The following is a 14,689-nucleotide window of genomic DNA, read 5'->3' on the forward strand; positions in this document are numbered from 1 at the left end:
GCGGGGGGCGGGGACGTCGGGCGATTGTGTCGGGGGGCGCCCGGGGCGCGGGCGGCTGGGGGCGACGGGGGGCGGAGCCGAGCGCGGGGAGCCGAGCGCGGAGCCCGGGGCCGCCCGGGCGGGAGACAAGCTCGGGGCGGCGGCGCGGCCAGAGGAGCCCGGGGCAGCGACGCGGGGCGGGGAGGGGCGGGGCGAGCGCAGTCCCCGCCCCCGCGGTCCCCGCCCCCTTTGTCCCCGCCCCTCCCTCCCCCGCCTCTCCGACGCCCCGCCCCCTGCCCGCCTCTTCCCCCCCCCCCCCCCCGCGCGGAAAGTTTCTAGAACCTCTTCCCGGCGGCCTTTGCGGTTCCAACATGGCGGAGCTGACGGTGGAGGTTCGCGGCTCCAACGGGGCTTTCTACAAGGTACCGAGCGCCGGGCCGCGCCGGCGGGGCCGCCGGGGCCGGGATCGCGCTTGGGGGGCGGGCGGGTGGGCCGCCGCGCCGCGGGGAGGACCGGGGAGCCCCCGGAGGGGCCCGGCCGCGGGACCCCGGGCCGAGCGCGGCGGCGGCGACGGCGGCGGCGTCCCGGCGGCGCCCCCCTGTCCGTCCGTCCGTCGGTCCGTGAGTCCGTGGGTCCGGAGGACCGCGGTTTAACGGTCTCGGGGGCGCCCGGGCTCCGTGGGGCCTGGCCACGGCCCGTGGGTCGCGGCCGGCGGCGCCCCCCGGAGGGGCCTCGGTCGCGGGCGGGCGGGGCGGAGCAGGCCCGAGCGGCGGGGAGGGGGGGGTCTCGGGGGGCCGCCCCCCGCCCCCCGCCCCGCGGCGCGACCCCCGTCCCCGCCCGCGGAATCCCAGGAATCCACCCTCGTGGGGGGGGGCTCGTCCACTTGAGTTGTCTGAAAAGGGAAGCGGCGGCGGGGACGGTGGGTTCGGGTCGAGGAGGGAGAGCGGGGGGAGGGGGAGAAGGAGAACGACACAACCCCCTCCCCCCAATAAACAAACAAACAAAAAAAGGACGAGAAAAACCCAAAATCTTGGGAGGAGCGGCGGGCTGATGAGGATTCTGCGGCCTGGGGAACCGGGGCGGCGCCTGGAGCCCCCCTCTGGTTTCCGGGAGGGGGAAAAGGAGGAGAGGAGGGGGCGTTTGGGGGACCCTCGGAAGCGGGGGCTGCGCCCGGGGGGCGGGCGGGCGGGGGGCAGGAGATTGGTGTCTCGGGTGCGAGTTGCCCGGGGTTGCGGGGGCGCGTGGGCTTCCCGCCCCCCGGCCCGCGAGTTTCGACCAGCTCGGTCCGCGAAGAGGGAGCCCCGTTACTACGGGGGTCCCGGGGCCGGGAGCGAGGGGGTCGGGTGTTGCAGGGGACAGCGACGAGACCCGCGCAGCCGGGCTCCTCCGGCCGCGACCCCTTCCCCTCTGCCCTCCCCGAAGCGTGGCACGCGGCTACGGCTAGAGCGCAGCGGAGCGCCCCAGCTGTCGCCTGTCACTCAGCCGCGCTGAGCCAGCCTCCCAGTCCCGCGAGGCTGGTGGCCGCTAGGACCGACTTGGGTTTCACCCCAGCGGACCCCCTCTGTCCCCCAGGGGGACTTTTACGTCCGCGGCCGGAGCTGCTGCTGGGTTGGCATTTGCAGCGTGGGCTCGAAACGCCCGGCATCGACTTGGTGGGACGGTTGCGTGGCTCGAATTGCACTGCGGGGAGCCCGGGCCGTCTGGCGTCGAAAAGGGTCTGGCTGAACTTCTCCCACTTGACGGTGCTTGCACCCAGGTGGCCAGCGTGGAAGGAAAATCTAGAGCACGGTGGCAACTGCCCCTTAATTCCCCGGCAAGTTGCAGGTGGGAGTGCAGCTTTGAAGACTGCCCAAGGGGAAGGGCCCGAGTGGAATCGGGCTATTTTATTGACTTCGGCCCCTGTCACAGGCCTGGTGGGGAGCGAGTGCGGGTGGCTCTTGTGGCATAAACGCACAGGAGCCGATCTTTGACTTACCCACAACCTGGTTTACTTGCACCAGCGCCCCCCCCCCCCCCCCAACCGTTTAAGATTTTCGTGTGTAATGAAGATAGTCATTTTTTCCCCCCACTGACATTGCTGACATGTAGATACTGGAGGGAATGCCATTTCTTTTAGTCTAGTGTGTCTTATTGCGGGTGCCTTGCTTGAAAATAATCTCTCAGGGCCTCAAGATCATTTGGTAGCTTCTGCTTTAGGCTCTGGTTTCTCATTGTGGGTGGGTGCACGATAAGGAGCAAAGAGATGTTCCTCTTTTTGGAACTCTGGAAGCATTGGTTTCCTAGCCGTCCTCCAATCTGTCGACCGATTTTATTTCAGCTTTTACCCTCTTTGTGTTTTTTATCTAGCAAAACTGATGCCTTCCTATAATGAGGGTAGGGAAGGCCCTTAGCTTTGTCTCCTAAGAGAACTGCACTTGAGCCTTTGAAACTTCAGATCCTGCTGTAATGCATTTGTATATGCATTTTGTAGAAATTATGGTCCACAGAAAGAAGCTTGAACAGGAGGTAGGAAGAGCCCTGGATTTGCCCTCGAACTCGAGACTTCGCAGTGGATCTCTGAATGAATCTTCCAGGTTCTGCTTTATGTAAGACAAGGAACTGGGAGTCTCAGTGGTCTTCACTGTGTATGTCACACCCAAGAGGTTTGGGCCCCATCCCAGCGGCCTCGTGCCCTGGTGTTGGGGAAATCTGCCCTACTCATTCAGCCTGCACGTCAGAACTTTCACCGATTACTCCGACTATCTATTTTTTTTTTAAAATATTTAAAACTGCCCACTTGGAAAAAAGTTTGGCTTTCTGCACTAACAGTTCATTTATTTATTTATTTATTTATTTATTTTATTGAATCATCGTGAGATCGGCGATTTGCTCGAGCCCGGCAAGCTACCGAGAGTATTCGATATGCCAGACACAGTAACAACAAAGTCTCCAATGGAGACGTTACTGGGCCCGCTCGAGCAAATCGACGATCAACGGGAGGGCCTTTACCTTTACCTTTATCGTGAGATAGTTGCATGCTTTTATGTTTGGGTGACAATCACAATGATCAAACACCCATTGCTCCACCAGTAATTTCCATATAGTGAAATCACGCGACATTGTAGGAATGTTGACAGCTGTGAACAGTTTATAACCAACACACTGAAAGAGGTCCACTATTCCCTGGATTTCTCTCGTGCCTCTTCTAGTCGTCTCCTAAGTCCCACGGTTTGTTTTCTGCCCTGCTAGAGTTAAGCCTTCTCTTGGGCGTCCCGTATGTAGAATCATAGTGTAGAGTGGGCAGGGTCACTTTTCATTTAGTGGAGCAGCAGCTTGATTTTAAGTAAGTTTTGGTTTAGATCCATACCTGGTGGTGCTCAGGGGCTCACTCTTGGTGCTTGGGTAACCATACGGGGATACTGGAGATTGAATCCAAGTCCCCTGCATACAAAGCAAGTGCCTTACTATTTCTCGAGCCCAATTTTAAGCAAGTTTTTAAAGAATAAAGATGATTTATGATTTAGTAAAAACACTTTGGACAGTTGCTGACTTTTTTTTTTTCTTTTACTGATCTGTTTTAAGGCACCCGTGATTCTTTCCTTATCTCCTCTACATAGGCATACATTTGACTACACGTGTTTTTCATAGAAGGATTTCAGTTTTGGGCTTGGTAGTTGGGTTATTTATCAAGTTACCCAATGTTCTAATCCCAATTAACGTTTCGATTGAAACCATGCGTTTTACTCTATAAAGTAATTGTAATCAGTAAAAAGCTGAAGATTTAACTTAAAATTAGGATTTTTAAAACTAGTGATAATTTTCTAAATATGTTCTGCATCATTAAAAATACCTAAATAGTGGTATTGTTAAATGTTATTAAACAGTTGGTAAGGGAATAGAGTTTTATGTAAAATTTTGCTCTTATGAGCTCTTCTACCTTGTGTATGAGCTTAATTTATACTAGTGTTCCCCTCTGTCATCCCCCTTTTGGTTGGTTTTTAGGCCACATTGTGGAGGTGAAAGGTGACTTCTGGCCAAGTGTTCAGGAGACCAGTGGTGCCTGGGATCAGATCTTGGCCGTCTTTGTGCAAAGTATGCACTCAGTCTATTCATTCATTATTTTTATTTATTTTACTTTTTTTAAAAAAATTTTTAAATTGAATTACTGTGAGCTGTACCTTTACAGAGCTTTTTGTGATTGGGTTTTGGTGATACAGTATTCCAACACCCATTCCTCCACCACCATACATTTCCCAGTACCAGTGTCCCCAGGTTCCCTCCCTTCACCGCCCCACCCCCCTGCCTGTCCCCCCCCTTCCCTCCCCTCCCCCCACTCCCTTTCTCCCTCCCTCCTTTTGGGCATGTGGCTTACCGTATGGATACTGAAAGGTTACCAAGATCTTGTCCATCGAGATCATTCCCAGCTAGTGTTGTCTTACTGGTCTTTGTATCTTACCTACCTTCCACCCCATACACACTTGTGGTAGATCCCAACCATTGACCAGTCCTCCTAACTCCTGTTTTCACTGGCCATAGATAAGTCTTCTACCATATATAGATTTTTTTATGTAGCACAAATGAATGCAGTCCTTCTGTATCTGTCCCTCTCCTTCTGACTCATTTCACTCAGCATGAGACTCTCCACGTCCATCCATTTATAGACAAACTTCATGACTTCATTTTTTCCTGACTGCTGCATAGTATTCCATGTGCGCTGTTAGTCCGTTCTGCACTCTTTAGATATCTTTCCAGACCTCAGATGCCTTTTTAGGTGCTAAGAAAGAAAGAAAGAAAGAAAGGTGATTTTACATTTTGACAGAAGTCCCAGAACATTTTCATTTAATCCCTCCCCAGTCAAACAGAAGGAAAGCCCTGCTGTGCCCATCTGAAATAATGAAAATATTTAAAAAATCGATAATATGTTAAGCTCTGTAATAGTATTGCAGCTTCCATAGATGTGGGTATATATGATTTTAAATAGAAGTTGGAAGTAAATCACTCAATTTCTAGTCATGTAGAGCATCATTTCTCAATTGGGGACCCTAGGCTATTTCATGGGAGCCACAGGTAAAGGTGGGGCCAAATGAAGGAAATAGGATTAGATAGGGCCAGGGTGGTCAGTAAAAGGTTGAGACACTGGTATTGAGGAAAGTTTACACGATGTTCCAAGGAAATGTGTAGTCTTTAAGATAACGGAGAGAAATTTCAGGTCTTTCAAGAGAATTAGTTGTTAATCTAACTACAGAACAAATTTCAAAGTACTTAGTACTCAGCTTAAAGGGAATTTGAGAACACTTAAATTATGCAGTGGGTTATCACAAAGGAAGTTACAGTAAAGGAATTTTGTTTTGAGCATGTATTGGCTTTTCAAAGTTAGTATAGAATATTGTAGTTTTTGTTTCTGTCACACACCTGCCACTGCTGTGTGTTGACTTCTGGAGGGGCATGCAGAGATTATGTTCAGCAAGCTCTAGAATTTTATTTGTGGAAAACAAATTGAGAAGATGGTGGCCTTAATATGGGTCAATGTTAAAAGTTTCAGATATTAAGGATAATAGTCTACATATTTTAAAGAGTACGTATTTTAAAGAATTTTTTAATAAAAATATAAAAGAGCTAGGGTTTAATCTAACAGAAAAGGCCATATAGTTGTTAAAACATTCAGTTTAAATACTGTAATATTAAATAAAAAACCATACTATTAAATAATAGTAAACATAATATTAAATAAAAAATACATCTTTAGTTATCTAAAGATGTATTCAGGACTTGGCTTTATCTACGTAAAGAAAATACTTTTTGTGCTATATTTCAATTTATGCTCCTGTATATTTTATCAGATGTTTATGCCTCCGGTTCAGATAATAGTGTGAGTGCCTATTACTTATAGACATCCTATTAAAATTGCTCATGCATTTTCTGATTTTTTTCTCTCAACTTCATGAGGTGCATTTATTTCCATCTTATCTATTAGGAAGCTGATGATAATGATTAAGTAATGTGTCCAAAATGATGTTGCAGCTTAATTAGATTTAATTCTAGGGCTTCACACTTGAGTTAGCTCAGCATGAGAGGTTCTTCTAAAGAAGTCTTAGACTACTGAGCTTTTGTTTTCAGTCAACACAATTTACTGAAAATTCAAGAATGAATTTTGTATCACCACTCTATGTTGCAGTCAGTCTCCCAGGGGACTGAACCTCAGGCCTTGCATGTGAGGTATTACTCTGCCCACCTAGCCACAACATCCTTAGCTTCAAACTAGCTTTTTGTGTATTAAGGCGTGATAGCAACATTTATTTTGTGATTGAAAGCCCTAATTTTATTAGCTAGTTCTAAAGATCTTGGTGTTGTCTTCCTTTTCCTCCTTATTTCCTCTCTCTTTCTCTTTGTTTTAGTCTGCATGAAGATTGTAGAAGTGTTTGCTGGGTGTGTGTGTGTGGGGGGGATGGGGAGTGATCCTTCTGTCAGATTGTACTTATTGGCACTTGCACTTTTTTAACCATGCAGTTGTGCACATGTAGGGTATGGTGATGCGATGCTCACTGAAGATCTCATTGGTGCTCACACACATATTCCTACACTTCCTGGCTGGGTACTTGCACATCGTTAAAATTTTTTTGCACCACACCCAGGGGTGCTCAGGGGCTACTACCAGTTTGGAGCTGAAGGGTCCCCCTGGAGACACTTGGGACCATGCAGTTACATGGAATGAGTCTCTTGCTGCTGAGCATGTGCTCTAGCCCTTTCAGCTATCCTTGCGTTTCACACGTTTTTCAGACTGTGTGTGCGCATGCTTGCTTCTCCTAGCTTGTGGGGTGGGGGAGATTTGTTCCTGGTGGTGGTTGATGTTCTTGGGGCCCGTGGTGCTATGGTGTGAACCTGGGTCTCCTGTATAAAAAGCATGTGCTTTGCATCTTAGGGGTCTCTCTGTGGCTCTGCCACTTAGTATTTCTCAGTATCAAAAAAAAACTATATAAATTACAGGATTTTGGTGGATGTTTAGGTAGTAGTAAGAAATTGTGATGGGTCTGTGTTCTTTTTTGTTTTTTTTGTGTCACTCGCATGGTGCTCGGGGGTTTATTCCTGGCTTTGCACTCAGAAATTACTCCAGGTGGTGCTCAAATGACCGTCTAGGATGTCAGGGATTGAACCTGGATCGACCCTCATGCAAGGCGAGTGCCAGCCCGCTGAGTTCAGCTGGTCTCTCTGCTCAGATAGATGGCTCTGTTTTTGAGACCAAATCGTCATATTAAGGACTCGATGGCGTAAAGCAAAATTAGGTAATGCAAACTAAGTTTTCTTGATTAGAACGTGTATTTTTACATGTATGGTACTCTTACAAATAAGGTCATAGCCTATTTGTCCTTTCGTTAAAGACGGTGAAAGCCATGGCAAATTTAAAATAGTAAGTTACCTTTGATACTCTGTTCTGTAGCACTTTTGTTTTTAATGGTGCTGGGGACCCGGCAGGGCCCCACAGACAGGGCAGGTGCAGTGCCCGACTCCTGTAGCCACAGCAGTTGTTGCCTGGCTTTTTGTTGAGGATGAGAGGGATTTTCCACCCCGATGACATTTATGGTTACTGCTGGCAAAGGAACATGGTTTCCCCATCAAGATTTCTTCAGGACCAGGAATCTCATCTTTCAGGTTCCTGTCTCTCCGCTTTGCTTGTTTTTGACTGATCGGAGTAAAGTTTCTTTCTGTCATTGTTTTGCTTTTACAGTTCTTCAGTTGTTTTCATGTCTTTTTATTTATTTATTTTTTTGGTGACTTGATGTGTATCTTCTGCCTGCTAGTACTTTGGACGTAATTGTTGAACTAATGGATGAATTGAAGTCTTGGTTTCTGGAGACTCTCGAGATGATGTGTAGTCTTGGTATAACCTCACACACAAAAACTATGTTTTTAAAACTGGAGCTTAACTTTTTTAGGTGTTACGTATTGATGCTGTTTAAGTTGAGATATTCAGTATCCTATGCATACAGAGAGAGTAATAGGAATAAGACCTTTTTTGGAGTAGGAAAATCATAATAGTTGTGGATGAACAATTGAAACCAGTAAGTCATTAACACTCAAGAACTGTTAGATATCACATACTGGGCATACTTAGCCAAAAAGCTATTTCAAGAACTGTTGGGATATATTTGCCAAAGAGCTATTTATGCTATTTACAAATGATATTCCTATGAAATCGTGACAATCCTCATGTCTTTTCTTTTTTTCTTCTCTTTTCCCTTTTTTGGGGGTGTGTATCACCCAGCTGTACTCCAGGGACCATATGCTGTTCAGGGGATGAAACTGGAGTTTACCACATGCAAGGCATAACCCTTATAATACCTCAACAGCTCTAGATTACATAGTACCATATATATTTATTTATTTATATTACTACATCAGACCTTTTAAAATATAGGCAGTCATGCCAGCATCTTCCAACCTACAATAGTTCTGTTGGAAAGAGTTTTTTTGGGAGGAGGGGGGTGGGGCAGGTTTGTTGGGCTAATCAGATATTTTGTCCCATCAGCCAAAGTTCCTTCACTTCTGGGGTTAGAGTGGATTGAGGTTGTGTTTGTTTAGCTTGCAGAAGAGATGATTTCCGCTTATGTAGACAGAACCTAGAGTCACTTGAGAATTGTTCCCAAGTCTGTGGTGGCGGGGAGATCAGTCAAAGAACTAGCGCACATGCTTTGCATGCAGTAGAGCCTGTTGGATCTCCGACACCACATGGTCTCCAGAGCACCACCAGCTATGACCCCACACGAAAAGTGTTTTGTGAGATGCTTGGGGAACACTCAGAAGTTCCGCGCAAATTCCACGCGGGCAACAGTATGACTTTTGGACAAATAAAGTCAGGAATTTTATTTCCCTTACCTACTGCTCTGGTCCTGTTTTGTCTTGTGTTCTGTGCAGTAATGAGTGGATCCTAGACCACTTCTAGCTGTGACACTACTGTACTTTCCTGTCTTTAGGAATCCCCCGCCCCCCCAGTTCCTCCTTATTTGTTAACTGTGTAGACAGGAACAAAATGTTCATTTTCTTTTATTCTTTAAGTTAAGGTGAAGGCTCTAGGAAGAGTTAGGTATTTTTGGAAAGTGGAGTAACTAAGCACTTGGAAGTAACCTTTGAGTACCTGGAAGTACTTTAAGAAGCTTAGCATCTGTTAGTTTGTAATTTTTGAAAAACTTGTAAGTTGCTGAGAGAACTGGCTAAACTTGGCACCCCCTAAAAGTTAGTCTTTTTTTAACATAATAGAGTTGGTCATTTAAATCACAGACAGAAATGCACTTTTTTTGTTGTTTTGTTTTTTTTGGGACATGCCAAGTTATGCTCAGGGGTTCTCCTGGTTCTGCACTCAGTAATTAAAACTGTACTTTGGGGACTGTCCGGGATGCTGGCGGTGCCTGCAAGACAAGCAAGCGCCTTCCCTACTGTGCTCTCTAGCCCCCAAAATGCACCTTTCTTGTTGTGGTGCTGGGCGTTGTGTACTTCACACTGAGCCCTGTCCCTGACCTCCAAACACTGTTCTTTTCCAAGCATTGCATATAGCTAAGGAGAATCAGGATCATTGTTTCACAGGGTGGGTGGTATTGTCCGTGAGGAGTGCTGAAAATATTTTGGAGGATGGTAGTTTCGGGCTACAAATTGGGGGCACTTTCTGCTCATTTAAGATTTTGTGGGTGCTCAGTATTATTCCCCCTGAAAAAGGGTCACAGTCCTCCCATTGTTCATTGATTTGCTCTAGTGGGCCCAGTAACGTCTCCATCATGAGACTTGTTGTTACTGTGTTTGTCATATCGAATACGTCACGGGTAGCTTGCCAGGCTTTCCCTTGCCGGACTCTCCGAGAGGGGCAGAGGAATCGAACTCGGGTCGGCCATGTTGGCTGCGAGCAAGGCAAACGCCCTACTGCTGTGCTATCGCTCCAGCCCTAAAAAAGGGTAGTAGACCAAATAACTATAATCTCTTTGAGATTATTGAAATTGAAGAGAAGTGTTTGGAGAGAAATTTATTCTTTTTGAATTTTTATATATTTTATTTTCATAAAGTAGTTCACAATAGTTCATTACAGATAATATTCAAACACCAATCCCATCACCGAGCACTTTCCCACCACAATAAGAGGGAAGTGTGTGAAGGTTGTTGTATTTCATTCTCTGCCATTTATGCCGGTAGGTATATAAGAGAATACAAGCAAGCATGATAAAACCAAACAAGGGTGTGCTACTTTTGATATGTAAGTGGGTCAGAGTATAAGAAACCATTCTGGGTCACTTTCTTCCGGGAGCTTTAGTTTATTGTCTCTGAATCTTGGCCACTGATGAGTTTACATGGCACCGGGGGCAGTTTGTGGGTATGGACAGCCAAGTTACTGGAAAACTGGGGAGTTGGGGGAAGAAGGCCCAGTCCCGATCTGAGTGGGCTTGGAGAGCTCAGTTACAGGTCCCACATACCTGGGTTCCTCTGCTGGTTTCTTTATGGGTGAAGCTCATCCAAGCTTGTGGATAGTGGCCTTGAGCATCATGGCAGTTGAGTTCTGGTTACCAGACTGATTTTAATAGAATTTTAGAATTAAAATTTCCCATCACAGTTGGTGCTAATACGCATCTTACTGTTACTGCTTTATCTTTGCCAAATAAAGATAATTGATGATTGTAGTAAATTTTGAGATTTCCAGATAATGTCCATTTTTTTATTAATTAATTTTTTTTAATAGTGAGACATCATGAGGTACAGTTGCAGACTTACACATTTTTGTGCTTGGGTTTCAATTATACAATGATCAAACACCCATCCCTCCACCAGTGCGCATTTCCCACCACCACGGATCCCAGTATTCCTCCCACCCCGCAGCCCCAATCCCACCCTGCCTCTGTGGCAGGGCATTTCCCTCAGGAGAGAAATTTATTGACAAAACAAATGGCTTGCTGATTACTTGTATTACTTGTGTTTTTTTTTTTTTTAAGAATTTTAATGTTTGATGACTTTGATTTTCTTTCTTTTGATCTTGTTAAACAGACGTGTAGGATGCTAAAGCACAAGTCAATAGCTCATTCTGACTGTTCATATGTTGATTAATCTACAAAAGTGAGTTTGAAAGGGCCAGGAGGACTGGTCCATGGTTAGAAGCTTACCACAAGTGGTGGTGGGGCAGTTAGGATAGATAAGGGACCAGTATGACAATGATAGTTGGAAATGATCACTCTGGACAAGAACTGAGTGCTTGGAGACAATTACCGCAACCTTTCAGTACCTGTAGTGCAGACTGTCACTGTCACTGTATGCCAAAAAAGGGGGAGGGAGGGGAGAGGAGGACGAGGGAGAGAGTGAGAGAGGAGAGCGAGAGCAGAGCGAGAGCTTGTGAGAGAGAATGTAAAGAATAGATAGTTGGAAGTTGGGTTTAGAATCCAGGGACTAAGTAGTTCTTCCATGTTTATATCTTCCATACAGTTTTATTTATTGTGTTAAAAGTATACTTCTAAGGGGCACTAAGGAATAAATGTTATCCTGTGGCACTTGTATCATACTGGAAGTTTGACTTCTTGACTCTTGTCTACGTAAAAGGGGAAATATAAGCCAAATACGTTGGCTGAAACATCTTAATATTTAGATTGTTTTTGCTCACATTTCATCTTCCTCACTGCCGGGGTGCACACACAGTTTAAAAGAGCTCCCCTATATTATATCCAGGATTTTCTTCAAAGATTTTTCAGCCATTCTGCAAACTTGATGATGGTGCTTTTTTGATTTTTATTACTGTCAACAAAACCTTCTGATAAGAAACTTCAATCAGTCCTAAAATGGCCTTTCATTGATTAGCTGAGGGAATTGTCAGAGGGCTAGAGAACATTGTAAGCAAACCTTGTTTGAACATGTACGTGACATTTACATCCTGACTGCCATGTGACTCGTATATGGCTCCTTATAGATGTATCTACTGTACGATAGTTGTAAAAAGCTTCCTGACTGGGGTATGGTGCCACCAGCAGGTCAATCTGTACCTGTGAGATGAGTGCATCAGCAGCCTGATGGCGCCTTCAGACTTCCAGATACCCCCAAATTGCTGCTGTGATTTGGCCAGACCCCAAAAACTTGGGGCAAAGTTTACCAAGAAAGTAAATGCCCAAAAGTTAGGTATCGGAGACACACTCACAACACACACCCACCTTGGGCTCAGCTGTATAATTGGAGGCATGGTCCCTCTGGTTCCTGATCGAACTGCTTAATGGCCATGATCCCTGAGACTCAGAAATAAATCTCAAAACCCAACGGCTTTTGGCAGAAATGTGTCCTGTCCCTGCAGTAGGTTATCGGCGCTGGGCCACCCCAGGTGGGAATAAGTTTCATAGCTTGGCCTGTTCCCCCTGACGGCCCGGTGGCTGTCATCTTCCAGAGGCCATTGGACAGTCAGGTTTGGGCCCTCAGTGTTGAGACACACGGGGCCTCATGGGATGGGGGTAGAGCCGGCCCTTTCCTCCTCATCCGAACGAGACCCTGAGTCGTCACCCACGAATGGCCTCTCTGACTCCTGATCAAGCTGCTTAATGGCCATGATCCAAGAGACTCAGGAACAAATCCCGCAAACAAGCAGGTCTTGGCAGAAATCCGTCCAGATTTAAGTGTTAAAATTTCGGAATTTCAAAATTGCCTGGCCACTACTGTAGCCACGCAACAAAACAAAACAAAAACAAACACCTGTCCTCCCGATTTGCTCGAGTGGGCCCAGTAACGTCTCCATTTTGAGACTACTTGTTACTGTGTTTGGCATATTGAATGTCATGGTAGCTTGCCAGGCATTGACACGCGGGCAAGATACTCTCAGTAGAATCGAACCCTGCTGGGCTAGGCTGGGCTGGCTGCGTGCAAGGCTAAAGACCCTACCGCTGTGCTATCGCTCCAGCCCTCGACATCATATGTTAATCATAACCAGCAATAGAAAACAAATTGTCTACTGTTGCCTTTTCAGCAGATCGGAGTGTTGGGGTAAAATCCCAAATAATAATGGTGGGTCTGGTGTAAAAATATTGAATGTAATCAAAATAGAGACAGTAATGTGGAAATCATCTGCCTCACAGGTAGGGGGAGGGTGTGGGGTGGCGGTATACTGGGGTTTTTTTGGGGGGAGAATGGGCACTGGTGAGGGATCGGGTGTTTCGTTGTATGACTGAGACTTAAACCCAAAGCTTTGTAACTGCTCTCACAGTGATTCAATAAATAAAATTATAATAAATGAAAAAAAAAAAGTAAGGTTGAGTTCATGCCCAATTCTTTCAGCTAAGCAGTGACTGAAAAAATGGCAGTACTCCTACATTAAAAAAATAATAATAAAAAATAAAAAGCTTCCTGATTTCAGGAATGCTAAATCATTGGAATTGGGGGAGCTGGGAAAATTGATTGGGATCAGAGAATGAATAACTTAATAATTTGTTAAAGGGTGACAGTTATTCCCTAAAATTTTGTCAGTTAACTGGAAAAAGTTAACATAAGCTTGGTTTTCCTAATTAGTTTTATCCACAGCACTAAACTTTAACTGATGTAATTGGGGGGAAATGAAGTTCACTCTTCCTAAGGAAAGCAGTACTTAATAAATGAGTTCAGTGGCTTTATGTAGATTTTATTTAATCATTTTGCTTCTAGAAGTACAGATTTTTATTAGTTGCAGTTTTTGTTTGTTTTGGGGCTGCACCAGAGGGTGCTAGAGGGACCACATCATTCCAGGCATTAAACCCAGGTCTCTGGCATCTTAGAAAAAAGGCATAGAGATAAAGTTATTTTTATCTTTTGTGCCAGGTAAAAGGGAAAATGGAAACTTTTAAATTTTTATGCTAGTGAGCCAGAGAAATTTTCAAAAGAAAAATTTCAGTACTAAACTTTTGACTTGTATATGAGAATTCTTGATCAAACTTTGAAGGAAGGAATATATATATATATATATATATATATATATGGCCCTCCCGTTGATCGTCGATTTGCTCGAGCGGGCCCAGTAATGTCTCCATTGGAGACTTTGTTGTTACTGTATCTGGCATATCAAATACTCTCGGTAGCTTGCCGGGCTCTCCGAGAGGGGCAGAGGAATCGAACTCGGGTCGGCCATGTTGGCCGCTTGTAAGGCGAACGCCCAACCCGCTGTGCTATCACTCCAGCCAGAACTTCATTCTCTTTGCTTAGTTAAGAGAATAAATGTGAACTAGCTTTTTTATTCCGGGTAGATTTTTGGCTTTTACTACTTGAGTCATTAAAACTGAATCTTCATTTAGAATGCTGAACCTTTTCTTGCTGGCCTTTTACTCCAGCTATTCATAGTACACTCTTAAGAATTTTGATCTTTAGGAGTTGAGGTTTTAGGGTTTAAATGTAGGGTATTTAAACGGACTTGCTTTTTTTGAAGGGTTCACAACCAGTGGGTGTTTGGGCTCCTTCTGGCTCAGTACTCCGGTGGAGGGGGGGAACCAGGTGGTTCTGGGGTTTTAATCTGTACATCCTATGTTGGAATTAAACACTTCACCCTGTTTCCCTGGCCTTGAATTCAAAAGTTTTGGGAATTGAGGATTGAAGCCATCTGGTATCTGGTAGTTTTCTGATTGCCTTTTTTTTTTTTTTTTTGCATTTTTTTGGGGTTTTACCTGGAGATGCTCAGGGGTTACTCCTGGCTCTGCACTCAGGAATTAACTCCTGGCAGTGCTTGGGGGACCATATGGGATGCTGGGAATCGAACCTGGGTCGCGTGCTT

The 14,689-nt window shown here is 45.7% G+C and overlaps 1 protein-coding gene across 6 annotated transcripts in view; it reads left to right on the forward strand.

The window, feature by feature from the left end:
• Positions 1–297: 297 nt before the first annotated feature.
• FXR1 (FMR1 autosomal homolog 1) overlaps positions 298–14,689 on the forward strand; it is a 78,309-nt gene continuing 63,917 nt past the window's right edge. For all 6 annotated transcript variants that reach the window (XM_056121407.1, XM_056121408.1, XM_056121409.1 and 3 more), the window contains exon 1: positions 298–401. In XM_056121407.1, coding sequence (XP_055977382.1) covers positions 351–401 — 51 coding nt within the window. In that variant the 5' untranslated portion in view covers positions 298–350. The remainder of the gene's footprint in view (positions 402–14,689) is intronic.

The sequence above is a fragment of the Sorex fumeus genome, unplaced genomic scaffold (assembly GCF_029834395.1).
Source record: "Sorex fumeus unplaced genomic scaffold, SorFum_2.1 ptg000044l, whole genome shotgun sequence".
NCBI lineage: Eukaryota > Metazoa > Chordata > Mammalia > Eulipotyphla > Soricidae > Sorex > Sorex fumeus.